Source organism: Orycteropus afer, unplaced genomic scaffold, assembly GCF_000298275.1.
Source record: "Orycteropus afer afer isolate SDZICR_OR568_19922 unplaced genomic scaffold, OryAfe1.0 scaffold00025, whole genome shotgun sequence".
Lineage (NCBI taxonomy): Eukaryota > Metazoa > Chordata > Mammalia > Tubulidentata > Orycteropodidae > Orycteropus > Orycteropus afer.
The window spans coordinates 2,908,551-2,933,438 of NW_006921612.1; the positions used below are offsets into that span (position 1 = coordinate 2,908,551).

Here is a 24,888-nt window from a genome sequence, read left to right on the forward strand (position 1 = left end):
AAAAAAAAAAAAACAACAAACCACTGCCATTGAGTAGATTCTGACTTATAATGACCCCTCTCCCCTATTGGGTTTCCAAGGTAGGAAGTAGATTACTGCATTTTCTTTCCATGGAGGGCCTCGTGGGTTTGAACCACCAACCTTCTGGTTAGCAGTCAAATGCTTTAGACACTGCACCACCAAAGCTCCTTAAATATTACACAGCAAATAAAAGTTAAGCGTCACAAGTTAGCTGGTAGGAAGGTAGGCAGTGACTGGAAGGTAATAGGAGAGAGTTTCTGGGCAGTTTCTAGTGATGTTCTGTTTCTTGATATGGGAGTGGGTTAAATGGGTAGTCTGAAAATTTCTATATATAAACTGTACTTTCTTTTGAATATAGATAGTATATGGAACATATATTCTGTGATTTTCTGTATATATTTAAGTTAAAAAACAAAAATAAAATTGGAAAAAACTCAAAATAAAAAAAACCAAGCTTACTGGTCTCAGAAAGACTGGCAAAACCCCTGAGACTATAGCCCTTAGTTACCCTTTGAGTCTGGAACTGAACTGACTGCCATGACTTAACTCTTAGTCAAACAACAGACAGGCCTATGAGATGAACAATTACACCAGGGAGGTGCACTCCTTAGAACGATCAACCATGGAAGATCAGAAGGGCAGTATTTGGGCAGGGAGACAGCTCAGAGGGCAGAAATGCATAGGAAAGAAGGACACAGGGAAAAGGTAACCATAGGGAGGAAGAGGGAAGAGAACGGTTACACTTTGGGGAATGTAATCAATGTCCTGAAACAAAATATGTATTGAATGGAAAACGAATTTGCTATGTAAACTTTCACCCAAATCACAGTAGAAAGTTATGAATTGATAAAGCTTGGCTTGGTATATGAGTCCACTTCTGCGACATCCAGGGCTCTGTCTATCATACATGATTTTTCTAATACAAGCTGTACTCTATAGTCCTTAAAGGGTTAAAGAGAATTCCCCAATTAAAAGTATACTTATTATTTTTTATTTATATTTAAAAGCAAACATGATGAAGGCAGAAATAATTACAGGCTATTTTACCTGCTTCTTTCCCCAGCATAGTCAACATCCACCATGTTCCACATCACACAGGAGTCATCAGAAATCACAATGAAAGGCCAGATGTCCTGGGGCTTTATCCCCAGCTCCTCCTGCCGGTTCCGCTCCAGCTCCAGGTTATGATAGGAGAGCTCCTTGATTAGGAAGTGAGCTGCACCTGAAATGTCAAAATTACCTGAGGGTCAAGTCTGTCCTACATCAACACCCATACAGTCATAACCCTGGTTAGAACTCTTAATCAAGGCTCCATCCAAGACAAGTCAGCTCCCAACTCTTTGAATATGCATCACTGTTCCACTGACTATTGGCCATTGGCTTGGAAGAGAAAATTACAGGAAGAAAAAAACTCCTCTCCAATTTGCACACTTTTGTTTTACTCATCCTTTCTTTTCTAACAACTGAGAACATGAATTGAATTGATAATTGAACATCAGAAAAAGAATATTCATAAAAAAATCAAATAAGCCAAGTAGCTTTAAAAGTCAAAAAGCAAAGAACTTGATGTAAAATATTTAACACTTCTCTCTTAAGTCTTCAGTATAGATATTTTACTGAGTATTTTGAAAATTACCTACCAACTCCAGCACTGTTGAAGATACTTGGGAGCACCAGCATAATGTGGTTGGGCCAGTATTTCTTATAAATAGCCATCTCATACTCCTTGACAACCAGCACATGCAAGTGACTGGCACCATCCATTGCATGATACAGATTAAAGAGTCCGTGTTCATGACGGCCAGTTGTTGGAGTAAATGTCGGACTTTTTATATATTCATGACTCTGTAAAGTACAGGCATAGTGAGAAAGATTGAAAAAACAGCTATAATTATCTCTCTCCCTTTGAATTGTGACTTGGCAGCTCCTTCCACCAAAAGACGGAGTCTCTTTCAACACTCCTTGAATCTGAGTTAGCCTTGTGACTTGTTTGTACCAATAAAGTGCAGCAAAAATGATGCGCCAGTTCTGAGCCTAGCTTCAGGGGGATGCACAGATTGTAGTTACTCTCAGAGCACTCCTCAGCTACCACACGAACAAATCTGGGTTCGCCTTCCGGAGGATGAGAAACTATGTGGAGAAGAGATGAGCCATCCCAGTGGAGGCCACTCTAGACCAGCCAGCCCCCATGGACCAGAGTAACCACAGAGCCATGAGTGCACAGCCAAGCCCAGCAGAACCATCCAGCTGAACCTAACCATAACTGCTGACCCACACAATCCTAAGCTAAATAAATGCTTGTTTAGTGATGGTTTGTTTTGCAATAAAAACTAACCAGCATATACCATTTCAGCAAATTCATTACACTCTCCTACCAGAGTCTAATATTGTGCTCTGAGTACATGTTATCCCTGTATAATTCATATCCTCCATATACTATGAAAACCACTGAACAATGCAGCCTATCTATTTATATACTCAGATTGTGATACCCTTGCTGTAAATAACTGTTTTCTTCAATGCTTTCCTCAACAATGTGTTCCTCTGGCAGAGCCAGGTCTTCTGCTCTCTCTGAATTCCTCAAAGCACCTGCTAAAACTGTGCACACAGCTGGTGCTCATAATCAATTCTGAGTGGATGGCTGGAAGAGTGAGCAGAATATGGCTAAATCCTTACTTTAATGCCACATGCACAGTGTTTCACTAAAACAATCCCCACCTCAGCCCACAGAGTATGAGACCACCTTCTAAGAGAGACTTCTTTGGTACTTTACAAATATTCTCACTGCTTGATAACAAACTGCTGGATCTGCAAGGCTGGGTTTAGTGCTATAGAAGTCTGGCATTCTGAAGAAGAAAAGAATGGTTTGTGTTGACTGAGGCTGATCAAGAGCAGCAAGTTTACTCTATGAGGTTGTCAGGTTGGGATTGTCAAGGCAAACTCCACAACAGAATGCCTCTTTGAGATGAATGCTAGTCACTGAGACAACGGATTATGAAGAACAACCTCTTCAAAAGGTATAGGGATTTATACTTATGTATCTATGGATGAAATATTATGATATCGGGAATTTGCTTCAAAATGATAGAAGAAAAAGAAAGAGGATCAATCGAGAGACGCAACAAGACTGGCCATGTATTCATAATTAGTGAGGTTGGGTTGTGTGTACTGAGGGTTTCATTATAATATTCAATTTACCTTCGCATGTTAAAATTTTTCCAAAACAGAGAGAATTAAAGAAATGATGATGAAAGGGAATGAACATCTATTTGGCACAGTTATTTTCCAGGGACTGTGCTGGTGCCTTATACTGATTATTCCAAATAATGCTTACAATAAGCTTTTCCAAGATATATTATTGGTCAAGTTTACAGATGAAGAAACCGAGACTCAGAGATTAAGTGACAAGTTTAAAGTAATACAATGGTAGAGATAGACTTAAACTTGAAATCTGAGTAACTCCAAAGCCCATGTACTATATTAGCCTCCTCCAAATTCAATCATCATATTGGTTTCTCCATTCTGCTCCAAATGCCTTTGAACGAGGGAGTCTTTTCTCATTAGGCAACTACTCTCTCTCAGTCCCCAACTTCATGATCACTTGAAGCCCCTGTGAACCCACTGGAACTCACAGCTAGTACCTTGTCTGTGACGAGGGGCAGACGCATGCTCTCCAGCTGGCCTCCAGGTTGGCTGAAGACAAAGTGGTGCTCCTTGGACTTGGGGATGATGAAATGGAGTTGGATTTCCTCTCCTAGCATGGAGTAAGAGAAGGCAAAGGCGTGCAGGGTGGACTCATAGAGCTGAGGTGTGAGGGGGAAAGGACAGAGCTTATCATCAGAGTCTGGCTTTACCTCCCAGAAGAACAGGCTCAATCATGGCCATGATGACACAGAGGTCATCTCCACCTCTGACCCATAGGACAAGAAGCTTACTGTTTAACACTAGTACAAAGTGTAGATACCCAGGTCTTGCTAATGGGTAAACATACCCCAGGCAAACACACTCAGCTAGAGCCTACTCTTGTCCTTAGTTTTTATATTCCTTCATCCAATTATGTCACCTCAGGCACCAATCTCTTCTACATCCTGGATTTGACCCATAGGTATGCTAGGTTAACAAAAGCATTCATGCTACAAATCTCATTTAATTCTAAGAAATGTATTTTCTTCATCATAAATATTATATGAAATAGTGTTATTAATAATAATTGGATACATTTGTACATTTCTAGAACACTTACTATGTGCCGGACATTAATCTATCGCCTTTGCATTATCATTCATTTAAAATTCACAATAATCCTATGAAGCAATTACTAATATCATCCCCATTTTATGGATGTGGAAACTGAAGTACAGAGGTCTTGGGCTCATATCTATCCCTATATCTAGTCTCACCTCTTATCACTTCTCCTAAAAATCCCAGGTTACAACCTCAACTCATCCAAATCCCTGATAAAGCTGTGTCTGTGGCGTGTGCACCTCTCTGGTATGACCTCTCTGCCCTGCTTCAGGCATCAACACAGGAAGGCTTCTCCGACCTTCACCCTTCTTGACTGTCAGAATCCTTCCTCCAGTCTTACTGCTAATATGTGCTATGCACTCCCCCAAATCCACCAAGGGCTGGAAAGGGAGGAGACAACCAGTACACATCAGTTTTAAGTAGGAGCTCTGGTAGTGTAGTGCCTAAGGCACTTGACTGCTAACCAGAAGGCTGGTGGTTCAAACCCACCAGCCACTCCTCGGAAGGAAGATGGGGCAATCTACTTCCGTAGTGATACTGCCTTGGAAACCCAAGGAGGTGTCACTATGAGTCGGGTCCAACTCGAGGGCACATAACAACAACAACAACAACATTGTGGCTCTACTAGAACCATGATGTCATCTGGGAGCTGAGATGAGGGAGAAATTGATTTTGATTCAGAGGTAGGGTAGGGATAAGCACAACTGAGGAGATTTCATAAAATAGGTGACTTGGCAGCCTTGATAGATGAAGGAAAAGAAAACAGAATGAGCATAGGCCAGAGGTATGAAAATGGCCATCAAGAAAACCACGAGGGGCCCTCAATTATTCCTCACATGGCTAGGTTTGGACTCCCCTCAACATGCTAAACACACTCCTTTTCAGCTGTGGTCCCAGACCTGAACACGACCCTAAACGCAGACCCACTGTGGCCCAGCCAGCCAAGCACAGGGTCCCTCTCCTTCCTGTTCCTGATGCTGTTCTTTTATTCATGCAGCCTGAGATCATGGCAGACCTTCTTGCTAAGCAGCAATAGTACACTGCTTTACTTACTGAAGTGACTATGGACTAGAGCTCTGGAGTCCTTTTCACTTCTTTCAATTTCAAATACAATACAAGAAAATGGTTAGGAAAAAAAATACTTTTTTTCTACCTTGAAATAAAAACTTCATCTCCAAGAAAAAAATGCAAAATTGTTAGATGAGTTTACCTGGGCTAATGGGATTTGATTTTTTTTTTATGCTTTAAAAAATTATTTGTATGTATTTTCTAATTTCTTCTACAATGAAATTGCATACTTAGAAACAACAGTATTAAAAGACAGGGGTTACAGGTAGCTAAGCTCAGGATCAGGGCAGACCTGGAGAAGTTAAAGCCACTGTCTGCTGTTTCCTTCTGTGAAAGGAAAGAGTGCAAATCAGCACTCTTGCTGCCCCGGACCTTTCTGGAAGCAGCCGAGGACATCAATTGTCCTGCATACCTCTGCTCCCTCTCCAGGTGTCTGTGTGGCTCCCATTACTCCAGCTGTCTCTTTCCTTCCCTTTTTCCCCTGCTTGGGTCTGAAATGAAAAGAAATGCTAAGTATAATGTACTGTCTTCTACCTCTTTATAAATAATCAGTTTCACGGGCTCTCCTAACTCTCCACATGGTTTCTAAAGAGACTACTTAAAAATGCACCTTTGCCCACACTAGGCCCCTACTTAAACTTCTCACTGAGAAAGTTCACATTCCTTCCCATGGCACTCAAGGTCTTTGTGGTCTGGTCTCTGCCCCATCCCTCCAGCTTCCTCTCCTCAGATTTCCTACTTCTAAGCACTTTCAGGGGAGCTCTGGTAGCATAGTGGCTAAGGCACTTGACTGCTAACCAGAAGGCTGGCAGTTCAAATCCACCAGCCACTCCTTGGAAGGAAGATGGGGCAATCTACTTGTGTAGTGATACTGCCTCGGAAACCCCAGGAGGGGTCACTATGAGTCGGGTCCGACTCAACAGCACATAACAACAACAACAAGCACTTTCAGAAGTGCTCAGCTGCTAACCAAAAAGTTAGAGGTGAGAGAGCACCCAGAGATGCTGGGGAAGAGAGGCCTAGGGATCTCCTGAAACGTTAGCCAGGGAGAACCCTATAGAGCTGTTCTACTCTGACAGATGGGGTCGCCATGAGTTGGGGCAACTCAGCAGCAACTGGGGTTGGCAGCACTTTATGTTCCAGAAATACCCAACTGAAATCACATCTAATTCCCTCAAGACTCCATGTCACCCCTCATTGGCACATGCCGCCTTGGTAGTTGGCAACCTCTGATTCTTCAAAATCCTCTTCTTTGTTCCTCCCAACCAAGAGAGCACCTTCATTTATAAAATGGGGATAATACGACTGTCTCAAGGGTTTTCTTGTGAGAAATTAATGAAAACTTGACATGATAGTAAAGGAGCTCTGGTGGCGTAGCACCTAAGGCAACAGACTACTAACCAGAAGTTTGGTCGTTCAAACCCACCAGCTGCGCCACAGAAGGAAGACGGGGCAATCTACTTCCCTAAAGATTTACTGCCTCAGAAACCCAATGGGGGTTGCTATGAGAAAGAATCAGCTCGATGGCAGTGAATTTGGTTTGGTTTGGGTAGATTCTTCCCTCCATAGAGCAGCTGGTGGATTTGAACCACTGACCTTCTGGGTAGTAGCCAAATGCCTTAACCACTACACCACCAGAACTCCTTGTTTCCTAACCAGTGTACTTTAAATGAATTATAGGTTGGCTTGAACACAAACCTGTGGGGACCAGTCATAGCTTTAGACAGTGAGAGCCCTGGGTCAATAGTATCTGGCTGTAACTAGTTTTATCCTGTGTGCAGGATAAATAACATTTTCTATTATGTAAAAAGGTTGGGAAGTACAGACATATGAAAGCTTCAACATTAACTGGCACATAGTAGGTACTCAGTAAAGCAAATTTTTCTCCTTATCTAAACAATTTCTAGGCATCAACCATATTTCTCTTCTTGTTTGCTTTACATTGTTCATGTGTACATCCCCTTTCCTAGAATGTGAGCCTTGAATATGGGGCCAGAGTTTATTCCTCTCTGTGTCCGAGTGCCTGGGACATAATAAGCACTCAGTAAGTTTCCACTGAAGTGAACTAATTTCTGAAACTGCTAAGACATAATGAAGAGTAAAGACACCTATAGTCAGTTAACTCTGCCACTGATAAATGTGTAATTCCAAAAGAATCATTGTAGTAGTCACAGCAATAATTTCATAAATTATTAAAGGGAACCAAGGATGGAAGCAGATTAGGAAGCAAGGGCTTCCAGAACTTTCCATCTCCCACTCTGTAATGAAAATATAAGAAGAACTGGGGAAATAAATGGTACAAGTAAACATGAAACACAAACAGAGAGATGCTAGAAGTGCCCCTGGATGTTGGGCTCTGGTGCCTGTGGCCTACCTGGTAGCGAGGGTGGAAGCCCATGTACTGGTGGCACTGCTCACAGTGGTGGTATGTGTTATACGCTGCATATTTGGAAAGTCTCATCCGTGCCGTCTGACATCGCACATAAAGGTCCTCTGGCTTCCGTGCCATCCCTCTGTCTGCAAAGCATTTCCCAGCAGTGTTAAAGAGCAGCAAGATGCAAAACAACCATTTTATCCCCTGCCTACTCAAATTCAAGCGAATTGAAAATGCAAAATCCAGTCAATCAACAAAAGGGTTTTACGTGGTCAACTATAATTGTCTGGGCTCTAGGGTCACTCAACTGGTAAAAAGAGACAACTAAATCTCAGTGTGATAAGCATATAAAGAAACTATGCTCATACAGCAAAACAAAATACATCTCATTTGTTGATCTAAGACTGTTTCCTAACTACACATTAAAGGATCTGCTACATGACAATTTAAATAGATTGCCAACTTAATATTCAAATACCATGATGCAGATGAACTGCTCCCATTTCTTAAAATAACTTAGCAGGATTAAGAATTTAAAACTAAACCTTAGAGACTAGTCTATATGAAGAACCCTTCACTGAAAGTGATCTATCCTTAGAACAGTGAAGTTAAAATCACTGGTTTGAAAAGGAGGCGATCAAGTATTTTTCTCACAATGCATTTACCAAACTTTTCTATTCTATGTTTATAATCACACTGGCCAATAATAATTGACATTTATTGATTGTGACCCTGAAACACTGAAGAATTATAGATAATACTGTGAGAATTAGTGGTCCCTGAAGAGAGAAAATGAGAGAAGAAAGAGAGAGAGAAATGTGTCATTTTGTTACAATTCCAATTTCTTAAATAAGTATACATGTCTTTTATCCTCTACTAACCAGAACCTTTGAAAATTCTGCCAGGATACATTATCAAGAGTGCCTTCATTATTCAGTACCTACTGAGCAGTGAGTCTCCCTTTCAGAGGTTCTGTGATGATCCCTTCCTTGTACAGTGAGTTGGAGCTATCAGTTCTGTATTGGGTATTCCTGGTTAATTAACCACCACCGGATAAATGTATCACTAGCAAAATTCAGCTCCTCCCTTTAAGAGGGTACTTCCATGTACTTAGGAGCGCTCGTGGTGTAGTGCCTAAGGCATTTGACTGCTAACCAGAAGGCTGGCAGTTCAAACCCACCAGCCACTCCTCAGAAGGAAGGTTGGGCAACCTACTTCCGTAGTGATACTGCCTCAGAAACCCAAGGATGGGTCACTATGAGTTGGCTCCAACTCGATGGTAGCGAGTTTGGTTTTGGTTTTCATGTACTTTGGAAGAAGGTGAAGCAAGGAACTTTAAAGTCTGACCTTCATTCTTTATGCTTTGTTGGTGTGAACAAATCAGACTGGCATCCTCATATTTTGGATCATGAATAATGTAGTCAAAAGGCATCTTCTTGAATAGCTCCAGGTCTGGCCAGGGGTCACTGAACTGGAGATAACGCCAATCTGATTCTTCTTTGAGGTCTGCAAGATTCACAGAAACACAGACATGTGACAAAAAAGGAGTGAAAATGATTTATTTCACATATGCACAAGGATGATGTTTGGGATGGAATTGCTAGTGAGTCTATGGTTTACCTACAAACTTCTTGGTCTTGAAGTCTCCTGGTACATATTACATTCTCCAGAGACAAGAAGAAGCATTCAGATCTAGCTCTATCCAGAGGACCAGGCTTAGAGTCCATTTCTATGAAAATGAGTTTACTCCTCTGTCTTTCACACTAATTTCAATTCCTTCAACTTTCCACTCTGGCCTGGCCCAACGTACCTAACCTGTGCTCTGTACTTCTCCCCAGCACAGCACTCAAATATACCACATCTGCTCCCACCACTGGTTCTTATTTTTACCTAAACCAAATACATTTGTCTTCTTGCCTCTATATATCTAAATATTACCCAGCCTATATCATTCCACCTATGAAAAACCTCTTCTGAGAGTCCAATCCCAATGGGTGCTTCCTTTCTGAATGGGAACAACACTCATGGACCAAACTACATTTTTACATTTGCCACGTATCATCTTATATTCTGATTAGTTTAGTCTATGGTGCTCAGTAAATATTTGTTGGTGAAAGGTTAAGAGAAAAATAATTCTGGTTGGCCCAACTTGATAAATTAAGCAATATATTGATTATGTATTTGTATGTGTGTGTATTCAGACATATATATATATTGAACCTACCACACTGTATACAAAGAAAGATCTACTTCCAAAAATCAGTCAGTTTCTGCAACTGATCACAGGGATGGCAGAGAACTGGGAAGCTATTTGCTCTGTCGGACGTGAGGTCACCATGAGTCAGGGTCAACTTAACAGCAGCTAACAACATATTGTATAAATGAGCAGAATCCATGTCCATATATAAAGGAGAAAGGAATATTTATATTGTATTTAACAGGTGCTGCTTGGTGCTTCCTGTGTATAATAACATCATTTAATCTTCATAACACCCTGTAAAACAGGAATGTTCACGTTTTACATAAGAAAAAAAAGTAAAGAGAGTAAGAAAGTATTTAAAAGAATGTGCTTTGAAGTTTTACAAACTGGGTTTAAATCTTGTCTTTATCACTGGTATGTTGAAGAAAGCGAGGAGCCAGAAACTAAATGGACTTGCCAATTTTCATCTGAAAAACAGTTCTCAATTGTGGGAAATTCAGAGCTTGGATGAAAAGCCTACCCTTTCCTTCAAAGAAGAGATCCAGTTCTGGAGGAACTTCCTTGGTTCCAAATTTTATCCAAGTGAGAATTCAAGCACAGCCAAGAGCACCTTAGGAAGTGCTATTTAGACACCAGCATAGCTTCCCAGCAGCCTTTCTCTACTATACAGACAGGACTGCCTTAACAAATTTTCATCTTCAAAGTGAAAGGTTTGAGATCAAGTTTATGAGCCACTGGGAGGGGCATATGAAGAGGAAATGGAGGAGTGTTACGAGTAGTGCAAAACAGCTCTTCAAAAAGTTACCTTAATTAGCATGGCCTGTGTTTAGTGAACAAAGAGAAAAGGATTTTTCCCCTAGATCATGTATTTCTGGTTTTTTTTCCCCAAGATACCGATCTGTGGGCTCAGTTGCCTGAGTGGAAATAAATTCCAAAGAGGGAGAAATCCCTCTTGATGGGTACACCTGCACTTTCTAGAAGCATTGGTCACACACAGTTTAATTCTAGCTCCACTGCCTCCCAGCTGGGCTCCTGGGCATGTTATTTATCAGGAAAATGCTTATCTCATGACATTGCACAGAAAATTAAATTTGGTAACTTATGTAAAGTATCTAGCACAGTGCTTGACATACGGAAGGTACTAAGTAAAGCATGTTGTTGTTGTTGTTGTTGTTACGTGCCATCGAGTCAAACCCTACTCATAGCGACCCCTCCTTGGGTTTCCGAGGCAGTATCACTACGGAAGTAGGATTGCCCAACCTTCCTTCCGAGGAGTGGCTGGGGGTTTGAACCGCCAGCCGTCTGGTTAGCAGGCAAGTGTCTTAGCCACTATGCTACCAGAGCTCCCAAATAAAGCATAGTTACTTTTAATATTAGTACTATGGGTATTATTCTGGTATTGAGCAAAATGATTACAAGAGAAAGATAAAAGCTCCTTATGAGGCCCTTGGGATGAGTCTGCCCATTAATCTAAGAATTCCTTCTGGAAAGTAAGAGACACAAAGTCACTTCTGTGACTAAGTTGATTAAAGAGGATTCCAAATGGATAACTTACTGATATTGATTTCTTCTTCATCATAAACATCTACTTCAGTCAGTCGAATAAGCATTCTGGACAAAATACTAAGGAACTGTAGGTAGGCACCTGTCTTCCCAATCTGTAAGGACATTAAAAGAAGAGCTAACAGTTAGCAAATCCTTGTCTACATGCCAGCCACCATCTGAAACACTTGACATGTCTCATGTCATCAATCTCATTTAGTTAAAAGAAGAGCCCAATGGGTGCAAAGACATTTGATGGAAAATGTGGCCTGAAGAAAATATGGCTAGCTAACAGATGTACTCCCAAGAGCAGGAAGCCTACCCACTTATAAATCATTGCAAGTGAGTCTCCAGATTTTAGCTGACCACATTTTTTAAGCTGTTAGGAAACAGAACTTTATCACAAGTTTAAGAAAGGTTGCTTTGTAAAAATATGAATTTATAATAAAGAACATAATAATATCTTAAAAGGGTCTTACACAACTACAAAATCACTCTTCTTATATTAATTGGTATGTTTATAGTAAGATAACAAAATTCATCGTACAAAAGAAAAACTTGACACCTCAATTCTTTCTTCCTAAGCCCAGCCCACCACTTGCCTTTCAGTTTGTGGTACTGTGGTAGCTTGTGTGTTGCTGTGAGGCTGGAGGCTATGTCACCCGTATTTCAAATACCAGCAGGGTCACCCATGGTGGATAGGTTTCAGCAGAGCTTCCAAACTAAGAAAGACTCAAAAGAAGGAAGGGGCTATCCACTTCTCAAAGAACTGGCCAGTGAAAACTTTATGAATAGCAGTGAAACACTGTCTGGTATATTACTGGAAAACTTTATGAACAGCCCTGAAACACTGTCTGATATAGTGGCAAAAGATGAGCCCTTCAGGTTAGAAGGCACTCAAAATACTACTGGGAAAGAGCTGCTTCCTCAGAGTAGAGTTGACCTTAATGACACAGGTGTTTGGGACCTCCATTTGGTCACGGGGCATGATCCCAAATGGTTAGAAACAGCTGGAAACATCCAATAATAATCGGAACATGGAATGTATGAAGGATGAATGTAGGAAAGTTGGAAGTGGTCAAAAATGAAATGAAATGCATAAAGATCAATATCCTACGCAATAATGAACTGAAATGGACTGATTTTGGCCATTTTAAATCAGACAATCATTTGATCTCCTATGCCAGGAATGATAAATTGAAGAGGAATTCATGGCATTCATTGTCACAAATAATGTTTCAAGATCTATCCTGAAATACAACACTGTCGTGATAGGCTAATACACATATGACTACCAGAAAGACCAGTTAATGCTACTATTATTCAAATTTATGCACCATTAAAGCCAAAGACGAGGAAAGTGAAGATTTTTACCAATTTCTGCTGTCTTGAAATTGACCAAACATGCAATCAAGATATATTGATTATCAATGGTGATTGGAATGTGAAAGCTGGAATCAAAGAAGAATCACTGATAGTTGGAAAATATAGCCTTGGTGACAGAAATGATGCCAGGGATTGCATGACAGAATTTTGCAAGACCAATGACTTATTCATTGCAAATACCTTTTTTCAATAACATAAACAGCAGCTATACACATGGACCTCACATAGGAATCAGATCGACTACATCTGTGGAAAGAGGCAATGGAAAAGCTCAATATCTTCAGCTAAAACAAGGCCAGGAGCTGACTGTGGAACAGATCATCAATTGCTCATATGCAAGTTCAAGCTGAAGCAGAAGACAATTAAAACGAGTCTACAAGAGCCAAAACCTTGATTATATCCCACCTGAATTTACAGACCATCTGAAGAATAGATTTGATGCACTAAACACTAATGACCAAAAACCAGATGAATTGTGAGATATCAAGAACATCATACATGAAGAAAGCAAAAGGTCATTTAAAAGACAGGAAAGGAAGAAAAGACCAAAATGGATGTCAGAAGAGACTCTGAAACTTGCACTTGAATGGAAAGCAGCTAAAGCAAATAGGAAAAAATGACAAAATAAAAGAGCTGAACAGAAGATTTCAAAGAGTGGCTCAAAAAGACAAAGTCAATTATTTCAATGAAATATGCAAAGACCTGGAGATAGAAAACTAAAAGGGAAATGCTTGGCATTTCTCAAACTGAAAGAATTAAAGAGAAAATTCAAGCCTCAAGTTGCAATACTGAAAGATTCTATGGGTAAAAAATTGAATGATGCAGGAAATATCAAAAGAAGATGGAAGGAATACAGAGAATCACTGTACAAAAAAGAATTGGTCAATGTTCATCTATTTTAGGAGATGGCATATAATCAAGAACCAATGGTTTTGAAGGAAAAAGTAGAAGGTGTACTGAAAAAACTGGTGAAAAACAAGACCCCAGGAATTTACCGAATACCCATTGAGATGTTTCAATGAACAGATGCTGCATTGGAGGCACTTACTCATCTATGCCCAAAAATTTGGAAGACAGCTGCTTGGCCAACTGACTGGAAGTTTTACATATTTGTAACCATTCCAAAGAAAGGTGATGCAACAGAATGTGAAAATTGTAGAACAATATGATTAAAATCATATGCAAGTAAAATTTTGCTGAAGATAATTCATAAACAGTTGCAGCAGTATATTGACAGGAAACTTGCAGAAATGCAAGCTGGATTCAGAAGATGATGTAGAACAAGAGATATCACTGTTGATGTCAGACAGCTCTTGGTTGAAAGCAAAGAACACCAGAAAGATTTTTACTAGTGTTTTATTGACTATGCAAAAGCACTTGATAATGTGGATCATAAAAAATTATGGTAAACACTAAGAAGAAAGGGAATTCCAGAACACTTAATTGTGCTCATTAAGAACCTGTACATAGAGCAGGAGGCTGTCATTCAAACAGAACAAAGGGATACTGCATGGTTTAAAATCAGGAAAGGAGCATGTCAGGGTTATATCATTTCCCCATACTTACTCAATCTGTATGCTGAGCAAATAATCTAAGAAGCTGGACTATAGGAATAAGAATGCAGCATCAGGATTGGAGGAAGACTCACTAACAACCTACAATATACAGAAGACACAACTTTCCTTGCTGAAAGTGAAGATAACTTGAAGCACTTATTGATGAAGATTAAAGACTACAGTCTGCAGTATAGATTACACCTCAACATAAAGAAAACAAAAATCCTCACCACTGGACCAATAAGCAGCCTCACAATAAATGGAGAAAAGACTGAAGTTGTCAAAGATTTCATATTTCTTTGTTCCACAATCAACACCCACAGAAGCAGCAGTCAAGAAAACAGATGAAGTATTGCTCGGGGCAAGTCTGCTGCAAAAGACCTCTTTAAAGTAGTGAAGACTAAGGTGCAGCTAACCCAAGCCACAGTATTTTCAATCACCTCACATGCATGTGAAAGCTGGACAGTTGAGTAAGGAACACCAAAGAAGAGCTGATGCTTTTTGAGTTGTGTTGTTGGTGAAGAAAGTACCATGGACTACCAGAGGAACGAACACATCTGTCCTTGAAGAAGTACAGGTGGAATGCTCTTTAGAAGCAAGAATGGCCAGACTTTATCTCACCTACTTTGGTCATATTGTCAGAAGGGACCATTTCCTGAAGAAGGATATTATGGTGGTTACATTTGTGTGTCAACTTGGCTGGGCCTGGTTGAGTTGCTGGGCAGCTGGATATAGTATTCCCCATGATGAGACTGGTAATCAACTCCATAGTGGAATCTACTGTGAGCAGCTGAGTAATTGTCTTTGGGTATGTGGTCTGCTTCCTGTATATAAGAAGAAGCTTTGAGAATGGTCTCTAGCCTATGGCATGCTTGGACCCTGCATGTAACCATGTTGTTGCTCAGTAGCCTGCCATGCTCTGCCAACCTTGGGACTTACAATGGACTTAAGTTAATGGCCTGCTGTGTGGTTTGGTAATATTGGGACTGTGCCTTTTTACTTGTCAACCTTGGGCTTGGCAGCCTCAGCAGCCAGCAGCTGTCTGAGTGAAGAAATGCCTCTAGCTCCAGTAGGCCAGGAGCAGGAGGTAGAGCTGTACCCCAGGGTTGAGGGGCCATAGAGCCTGGCACTTTGAACTTGGACTTAAAGCCTGCAAACTGTAAAAGAATAAACTCCTGTTTGTTAAGGCCATTCCATTTGCGGTATATTCTTGTCAAAGCGGCACTAGGTAACCAGAACAGATATCATACTTGGTAAAGGGGGGGGGGGGCAATGAAAAAGGAGAAGACCCCCAATGAGGTGGATTGACACAGTGGCTGCAACAATGGGCTCTGGTATAGCAAAGACTGAGGTACACAACCAGGCAGGGTTTCGTTCTGTTGTACCTAGTGTTGCTATGAGTTGGAATTGACTCAACAGCACCTAACATCAACAACAAAGCCCTGGAAAAGAAAGAAAATTATTTTTCTCTTCTTCCATGTCTCTCTTCTTGTATCATAGAGTCCTTAACTCCCTCAGCCCAGCACCAAGCTAGTAAACTGTACTATTAGTTTTACTTTGGTTACATTTGGTTAAAGAGGCATCCATGGGCTAGTCTTGGACCTTCCCTCCCACCTCTCACAACATTACTCTAGGATTGTGCTTTCCAAGTTTGTGGTTCAATACAAAAAATAATTTTACAAAATAAAAGGAAAATATAAAACCCAACTCAGAGGATGTTTCAGAGAGAACAGTTGCAATACACATGCTAGACAAAGGATTAAAATCTGTTATATCTAAAGAGCTTCTATAAATCAGTAAGAAAAAGTCAAATAGCCTAAAGGGAAACAAACCAGAAAATCACTGGGCAAAAAACCAATGACCAACAAATATACAAAAATATGATCATCCTTACCAGTAAAACTATGACATATTACTTTTCACCAATCCAAATGGCAAAAATTTTAGAGCGATAACACCCTGTATTGTCAGGGCACAGGGAGCTCAGATTTCTTTTTTATAAGGTTGTTAGTGTGTTTTTTGGGAAATTTTTAAAAATTACAATCATTGAAAAGTTCACTTTAAAAGTTCAAGCAGTTCATATGGATAATGAAGGAGGAAGTTAAAATATTCCTTCTTCTGTCTCCCCTCCTCTATCTTACTCCCCTTCCGAGGTAACAATTTAGTGGCTATCTTGTCAGAGATTTTTCAAGGCATTTACACACACACAAACATAATGATTTTTATAACACTGATATTACACTATATATGTATATTACTCTGCAACTTGATTTTTTTCATTTAAATATCTTAGGAAAATTTAAATGTCCAAATATAGAGATCTACCTCAAACTTTCTATGACCAAATTCCATGATATAGTTGTATCCAAATTTATTAAATTGAAGCCTTTACCAATGAAATTTAAATCATTTCTAGTTCCCCCCACCACACACTAAATACTAAAATAAGCATCCTTACAGATGCACATCTTTGTGATGTGGAGTTTGTATTTCTTGGGATAAATTCCTCAAAATAAACTTGCTGCATCAAAAGTTTGTTGTTGTTGTTGTTATGTGCCGTCGAGTCGGCCCCGACTCATAGCGACCCCTCCTTGGGTTTCTGAGGCAGTATCACTACGGATAGTAGGATTGCCCAACCTTCCTTCCGAGGAGTGGCTGGTGGGTTTGAACCGCCAGCCTTCTGGTTAGCAGTCAAGTGCTTTAGCCACTATGCTACCAGAGCATCAAAAGTTAGCACATTTTAAATGGTGATAGTGATGATACTGATGATGATGATGACAATAGTAACTAACATTCTATGGGTTATTATTTTGTTGGTCAATTCTCACATTTCTATTATATAAGCACTATAATTTCCTTCATTCTAAGATGAGAACACTGAGGCACTTTCACAAGGTGTCAGGTAATGCTTGAGTCAGAACTCAAACCCAAGCAAGCCCAACTCCAGAGCCCACCTTCTAACCACTTCACTATTTTGTCAGTATCTTCCAAAAAGCCAATCCCAATCGACATCTTTCCTTCTGTACATACATACATACACACACACACACACACACACACACACAGCACTTGATGTTCACACCCTTTGAGATATTTGCCATTTGATAGGTCAAAATGGTCTTTCACTGCTAGGGAATCCAGGAGTCAGGGGAGGGATGAGGTGGTGTAACAGACCTCCTGCCTCCAAAATCTTCCAGTGCAGAACTCAGTTTTGTTTCTAAGTATTAGTGTAAGTCAAACCTCAGGCTTGCTGTGAAGATCAACTGAGATCATGTGGGAAATGCAGACAGAGGCTAGAGATGCGAGAAGCCCAACAGACATGTCTCCTTCCACCCCTCCCCCCACACACATTATACATACAAAAGAGGAGACTGGGGCCAGACAACAGAAGTGAACCAGCCAGTGAGGGTGACCACTAGTCCACTAGAGGGCTGTCACTGATTGTATTATTGGTTCCACAAAAAGTGAGCAAGGGGATATTTTCAGCTCCAACCCTGCCTCCTCTGGGCATGACTACAAAGACTCTTCAGACTCGAGTCTGAGTTTGCAGGGAGCAGCTGCAGCATTGGCAGCAGACACACCTGAGGGGGCCCGCTGAGCAGCAGTCTCCGGGGGTGGAAGCTGTCCATACGGCCCTCAGAGCGGTTGCTATAGTCCATGTGGCTGGGCCGGGGCACTGTCCACTGCCGGTAGTAGAGGGACTGCTCTGTGGACGTCATCATCTTGCTGAGCAGGGGACGGAAGGAGCTGGCCCACATGACCGATTGGGAGGGCAGGAGTGAGGCTGCCTTGGGCAGGCCGCTGCTGTCCGTGGACGTGACCATGTCATACACCAGCTTGGGCAGGAAGACGACGGGTGGCTGCCTGCAGGCCTTGACCATGGAGCACTGGGAGGCCTGCAGGACAAACGTGCCAGATGTAGGCACCGTGGAGGAAGAGGAAGAACCTGAGGAAGAGGAGAACTGGGAGGATGACGAGGCAACTGACACCTGGACACTCCTCTGGCTGGTCTTGAGACAGGAGTCAGGCTGAGGGGCCAGCCCAGGGCTGTGCCTGCTGATGACTGACTGCGACCCCTGACTCACTCGGAGTCTCTGTTTGTCACTAGGAGCTGTGATCTCTTCTGAAGGGCTGCAGGGCTTTGGTGATCTGGCCTGCTCTCCCTGTGAGAGCCCCACTGGCTGCACCGAGGACTCACCACACAAAGCTGAGCCTGAGGAGAGATGGATCTGGTCAGTCATGCCCTGGAATTCCAGGAAGAACAAGTCGCAAAACTTGTTTCTGCAGCATAAATTACCTTTACATGCCTTTAATTGGAACTTTCTGTTAATGGTTAAATACAAATTCATTTCTCCTTACAAGAAAACCGAGATCTACTACAGAGAAGAGCTAGTGCCACACACATGGTATGACTTTGTCCCACACCCCTGCCTCCCTCCATGGCTTTAAAGGTCTCTCCTCTCCAGTCCCACTACCACTGTCATGGTCTGGCTAGGAGCTGCTCACCTTCAGTGCTCTATAGACACTCATGCCCTTGGGCATGTTCTTCCCTGGAACACCCTCCTTAACTTCATGGAGAGAAAATGTCATCTTCTGCACCAGCACAGCAGTGGTTACTAGTTCAAATGCACAGTAAAACTCACAAGACACAACAGGCTTGAATCTAACAGTATACAGGCAATCCCTTGGGGTAAGTACACCCAACTTAGGTAAAACCCAGTAGTTATTAACCAACACCCGTAAAACCTATTCCATTAAAAATTAGAGGGACATACAAAGACTCATAACAACAAATAGGTGCTGCTTTTCAATGTGCATCAAAACATTATTATTATTATATTAAAGATGCCTTAGCATATCTGGAAGTATTTCTTTCATATTTTTTATACATGGAAAGGTATACTATATACTAAGACCAACACCTAACTGACTAATGTGAGATAGAAACCTAACTTTTCCAACATTCAACTTAGAGACAGACTTAAGAGTGGAAGTTGTTCGTGATCTGAGAGGACTGCTTGTATTTACTTAGGAGTCACTGGGTGGTGCGAAGGCTGCTAACTAAAATGCTAGCTGTTGAAGTCCACTCAGAGGTGCCTCAGAAGAAAGGCCTGGCGATCTATGTCTATTCACAGCACCGCAAACTCTATGGAGCACATTCTAGTCTGACACATGTGGGGCTACCATGAGTCAGAATCAACTAAACAGCAACTGGTTACTGTTTGTATATTCACTTGGCTTTATAGAAGAACTCATGATAGGAAACACAGCATGTGCAGCATCTTTGCCTCACTGAGCAGCCCAATGGCTTCCCAAGTACAGAGTTTCTCCTATCTCCTCACCCACACGGAATGTATTTGGTGCTGCAGATGAGAGCCAAAGTGTGTGTGGGTCACCTTGACACAGAGAAGCAACAACCCTAGTTTCTATCTTTTATATCACTCTATTGCATATGCCCAAGGCTGCAAGCCAACTCTCAGCAATTCCATGGATATGAGGTTTCACACAAAACAGAGCAGACACAACATCTCACATCTATCTTAACTTTGTAGTTTCCAAGGAGACAGTGCTGGGAGAAGACAAACTGCAAGGCCAGCTCGAGCCTGACACCCCCTTACTTATCCCTTCTCTGGGATGCCTTCCCTCCCCCAGTAGCCCTTGGTTCAGCCTTCTGCATCCTACATATCACACCATGTAGACAACCTGTGTGTCAGAAGTCTCCCCCACTGGATCCTGAACTCTCCAGCAAGGACTGCCTCATTCATCTCTTTATTCTGCATTCCATGCTAGTTAAAGATCATTCATGGAGAAAAGGAGGGGCAGAGGGAGAAAACACACTACTAGTCTTGCAGGCCCCTCAGAAAATGTAAGCAGCTTAAGGCTGTATCCTGTTGAAATGCATCCTCTGAGGAAAGATACATGAAGTGATCAGCTCATTGTAAACAGAGGAGCTAGAGAATAGGGCTGAGGTAACTGTGAGGCACACAGGCATGTGTGAGTGTAATAGATGGGCATGGGGCATGGGGTTCCCTAGGTGGGTGAGAGCCAGCCTGGCAGGATACTGAGGACACAAACCCGCATTGAATATTTCTAACCATTCACCCCCAGACCTTCGTTGGTTTGTCCCTCATAGGTCTGAAAAAGAGACAGAACCCAGGTTCCAGTTGTGGTACTGATCCTAATTTCTGTATGACCTGGGATAAGTCTCACCCCTCCCTGGGCCTCTGTTTCCTCATCCCTGAAGTGTGGAGTTGGATTTGAAGCTATAAGAAGCATCTCCAGGCAGAGACCCCAAAGATCTCTCTGAGAAACCCTCAATAAAAGTCACCTCACCTGACTGGGGAATTCCCAGAAGGAGAAGAAAGGTTGGTTGAAAGCTTGTATGCTCTATTTCTCCTGAAGCTACTGTATAGAGAGTTCCTCAGAAACCATCTACATAGCTATCAGGCTGGTGACAGGGAAAAACAAAACACCACGCCTTTCTACTTTGAGTGACATGGATTGATTCACTCATCCCTTTGCCAGCTTTCCTCTGCTACCCTGTTGTTATTGTTGTGGGCTGTTGAGTTAATTCCAACTCATGGCAACCCTACAGGACAGAGCAGAACTGCCCATAAGGTTTCCCATGCTGAATCTTTATGGGAGCAGATCACTCACTACATCTTAAGACTTTCTATATTGTTCTATATTGTTCCCTAGGCTATGAATCAAATCTTCCTGAAAACGCAGAGCTAGGAGCTGATGCTAAAGCCTTGTCTGACTCTAGTCAGAGGGCATCTGTGAGTGAGATGCCAACCCATCTGCTTATTCCTGATTCATGAGCTGCATAAGAATAGGGTAAAAATAAAGGCAACCAAAGATGCATCCAGACAAATCTCCTCTCCCTCCACAGACCACAGCACAGTCCTTCAGGTCACTGCCCGACCACAGCAAAGCAGAGGCAGAAGCAGGCCCCCATATGTACCCCAGCCTAGTCCACTGTACTGCTACTCACTGTTCCCAAGCACTACATACACTTTCACACACTTGAGCCTTTCTTTGCCCATGAATTTTCCTTTACCTGGAATGCCTTCTCCATCAAGGCCAAGTTATCTTGAAAAGTTATCTGCTCTCTGAAACTTTTAGTGACCACATCTTACCCCAGAATCTGCTCTCTATGTGAGCAAAATTAATTACTTCGTGATACACATAACCAAAACACTTTGTGTGTGTGAACACACAGGTATAAAAAATAAAGCAGCACCTAAAATAAAGCAGCACCTACTGCATAGTTTTTAATGAGGAATGATAAATTCCTTGAGGGTGGGGCCCATACTTATTTTATCTGTCAATGCCCTGATTCACATATGAAGTAGATTCTCAATAAATGTTTGTAGCTAGAAGCCAGGAGATGTTTCATGTTTGCTACCAGTACCTCTTCTAGGAGATTGGCTGATCCCTTGGGTCAGAGACTTTATGAAGCTTTTTATTCACATCTCCTACTCCTACCACCAAAATGCACTTCTGAGTACAAGACCCAGTGAACACTTGTTGCCCAAGAATACCTCACCCTCAGAACTCTCCTCCCCAGGGGCAGAGTGAGCTCCGTAACCAGTCAGCTCCATAAGGGAACTCTGGGGGAACAGTCCTTCTAACACTGCTCATTTTACTTCCCACAGCCCAGGCCATAGCAAGAGGCAAAGCCCAATATCTTCTCCTGAAAAAAAGGAGGGAGTGAATCAATCTTCTCATCTTGCCCTAAGTCTTCAAATTCTCAGATGCCTATCAAGAAAATCCAGTTCTGCATAGATTTTGTTCTCTTTCCAGTTCTGGTTGAAAATAAAAGCTTAGCAAATAGCCATATACACATTTCCTTTCATTCTCCAAAATTTCAAAGAACAGTCCAACAGTATGACCTTTCCCATTTGGAAAGACTCACTGGACTCTTTAGAGGAGAGCGATGAAGATGCAGAGTCATGTGAACATGATCTTTCCCTCTTCATGGGACTTTTCTTCTCTGAGGTGGAGCCTGTTTCAAAACAAACACATTGAAAATGCATCATGATCATCATTCCTTGTATTCATTCAGAACTTGACATTTCATAAAGTACATTTACATACATCATCTCACCTCATTCATTCATTCATTCAGCTACCATTTTCAAAGAACCCACTGACTGAGCACTGAGGAGATAGAAATGAATAAAATGTGGTGCAAGCCAATTTAATGGGAGTTCCCACACATAAGTTGCCAGGTATAATATGGAATCTGTATGAACCCAGGAGTCCCTGGGTAGCAAAAATGTTAAACACTCAGCTACTAACTGGAAGGTTGGCAGTTCGAATCTACCTAAAGGTACCTCTGAAAAAAACCCTGGTGATCTACTTCTGAAGTCAGCCACTGAAAACCCTATGGAGCACAGTTCTACTCTGACACACACGGAATTGCCATGAGTCACAATCAACTCAATAGCACTGATTTGTTTTGTTTTGTTTTGTGTTAGGGGAGCTCAGAGGCCAAACTCCCACCTAGTGTGGAGAAGCAGAAGCAGGGAAAAACTTCCTGGAAGAGATGACATCTAAACTGAGTCCTGAAGGGCCACTAGGAGTTTTCAGGTAAAAGACAGAGGAAAGAGAACTTCATATAGCGGGAAGAGCATCTGCACAGCCCTGAGATGAAAAAGAACATAGCACATGCAGGGAGCTACTACAAGTTCAGTGTGGCCAGGGGCACAGGATGCAGCGTGGGGAGCTGGAGAGCTGAGAGTAGCAGGCTGAAAGAGAAGGGTCACGAAAAGCCAAGGAGTATGAATTTATCCCACAGATAAAAGGAAACTGGAAGCATTTTAATCAGGGTCACATTCCTGTTTTTGAAATATCTCTACAGCAACAGGGAAGTCTGTAGGGCAAGTCTTTTAATCCCTATTAGTTTACAGATGAGCACTTGGAGGCCAGGCAAGGTTAAACAACTTGTGCAAAGCCACACAGTTAGTGGGTTAGTGGATAGAGGGGGAAGGACTGGAGTCCAAGTCTTTGAACTCCACATCAATCACTTTTTCACTATGCTATACTTCATTACACATGTTTTGTGTTTGTATTATCAGCTTTTTATATTTTTTAGCTATACTGCTAACTACAGCTAAATATCTTGCACTTCTGGTTTATATGTGCTACTAAAAACGTGGTATCGAATTTGAGAGTTTGCAAATGAAACTGGGCTGTAATAGCATACTGTTGAGTTGATTCACATAGAAGAAATAAGCAAATGAATCCTATACCAACAAGTATTTTTACTGACAATTTGAATATAAAGGCTGAACTTGAACCCTAAGAAATCTCAATTTTTCTTTCTATATTTTAAGAACTCTAGAGCTAGGAAGAACTATAGGAATTTTCATTTTCTCACACACCAAAAAAGAAAGAAAGAAAAAAACAATCTGAGTTCAATAAAGATTTTGTCATTTCCTTCATCAAAGACTTATCTAGAACCTATCATTCAGACTTTCAAACCAGCAGACAGTGCCCCCAAGGACCACACTAAACTGGGGGCAACTGCCTAAGGAAGTGTACTGCTCCTTCAGAGATTAACAACCAGTGAAGATCTGTAGGCAGGAGCACCTGGGGTAAAAGCCAAGCCAGCCCCTCACCTTCTGTCACCAACTCCTCATCCTCATTATCTGTGCTGCTCAGCTTCTCTGCATCACTCTCCAGGGCCTCATTCACAGTCCCCTTCTCCAAGGGAACCTCGTTACTCACAAAGTAAGCAGCGAGGCCAAGCTCCTGCTCCAAGGCCGTTCTCACCAGGCATGAGGAGTTTATTAAACGTAGGTCACAGTACCTTAAAGACCTAGGAGGAAACAGAAAGAGGACATCTATTCAATAGATATTTATCAGTGCCTTCTACAAATAAGCCCTGCTCTTTGAGCTATGGAAAGTGATGCTGAAGACCAACCCCATGCCTTCCTCTTTATGACTCTCCAAAAAAAAAAAACAAAAAACAACTCAATGCCATCAAGTCAATTCTGACTCATAGCAACTCCCATTGGATTTCCAAGGCTGTAAATCTTTACAGAAAAAGACTGCTTCATCTTTTTCTGTGGAGAGGCTGGTGGGTTCAAACCACCAACCTTTTGGTCAGCAGCCAAATATCTTAAGCACTATACCACCAGAGCTCCTGTCATTACACTAGGGCTTTGTAAAGGAAAGGCAAACAGGAAAAGCTGCAAAATCAATTTAACAGTAAGTCTTTTAGGTATTCATCCCTGTGCTGCCTGTAATCAAAAGAGGATTGATTCTCAGGTTAGCAGAAGTGAGGGCTTAAATCCCCTCTGCCACTTACTAGTGGTATAACCTTCAACAAGTTGTGTAGTATCTGAGGTTCAAATATTTTCATCTGAAAAATGGGAATAGATATTAACAATCATCCAAATGGTTGTTGTGATGGTTAAATGTAGTAAGTGGGCATTTAATTATTCAACCAACACTTAGAATATGCCAGGGACTGTTCTAGATGGTAG

General features: G+C 41.6%; 1 protein-coding gene across 1 annotated transcript in view; it reads right to left on the reverse strand.

The window, feature by feature from the left end:
- The window catches only part of GREB1 (growth regulating estrogen receptor binding 1), a 125,097-nt gene that overhangs the window by 28,115 nt on the left and 72,094 nt on the right, over positions 1-24,888 (reverse strand). The window contains exons 19-27 of the mRNA XM_007935081.2: positions 24,019-24,218; positions 22,311-22,400; positions 17,974-18,605; positions 11,464-11,566; positions 9,056-9,214; positions 7,709-7,851; positions 3,663-3,824; positions 1,662-1,866; positions 1,069-1,243 (exon numbers count right to left, since the gene is read on the reverse strand). Of these exons, the coding sequence (XP_007933272.1) occupies positions 1,069-1,243; positions 1,662-1,866; positions 3,663-3,824; positions 7,709-7,851; positions 9,056-9,214; positions 11,464-11,566; positions 17,974-18,605; positions 22,311-22,400; positions 24,019-24,218 (1,869 nt within the window). The remainder of the gene's footprint in view (positions 1-1,068; positions 1,244-1,661; positions 1,867-3,662; positions 3,825-7,708; positions 7,852-9,055; positions 9,215-11,463; positions 11,567-17,973; positions 18,606-22,310; positions 22,401-24,018; positions 24,219-24,888) is intronic.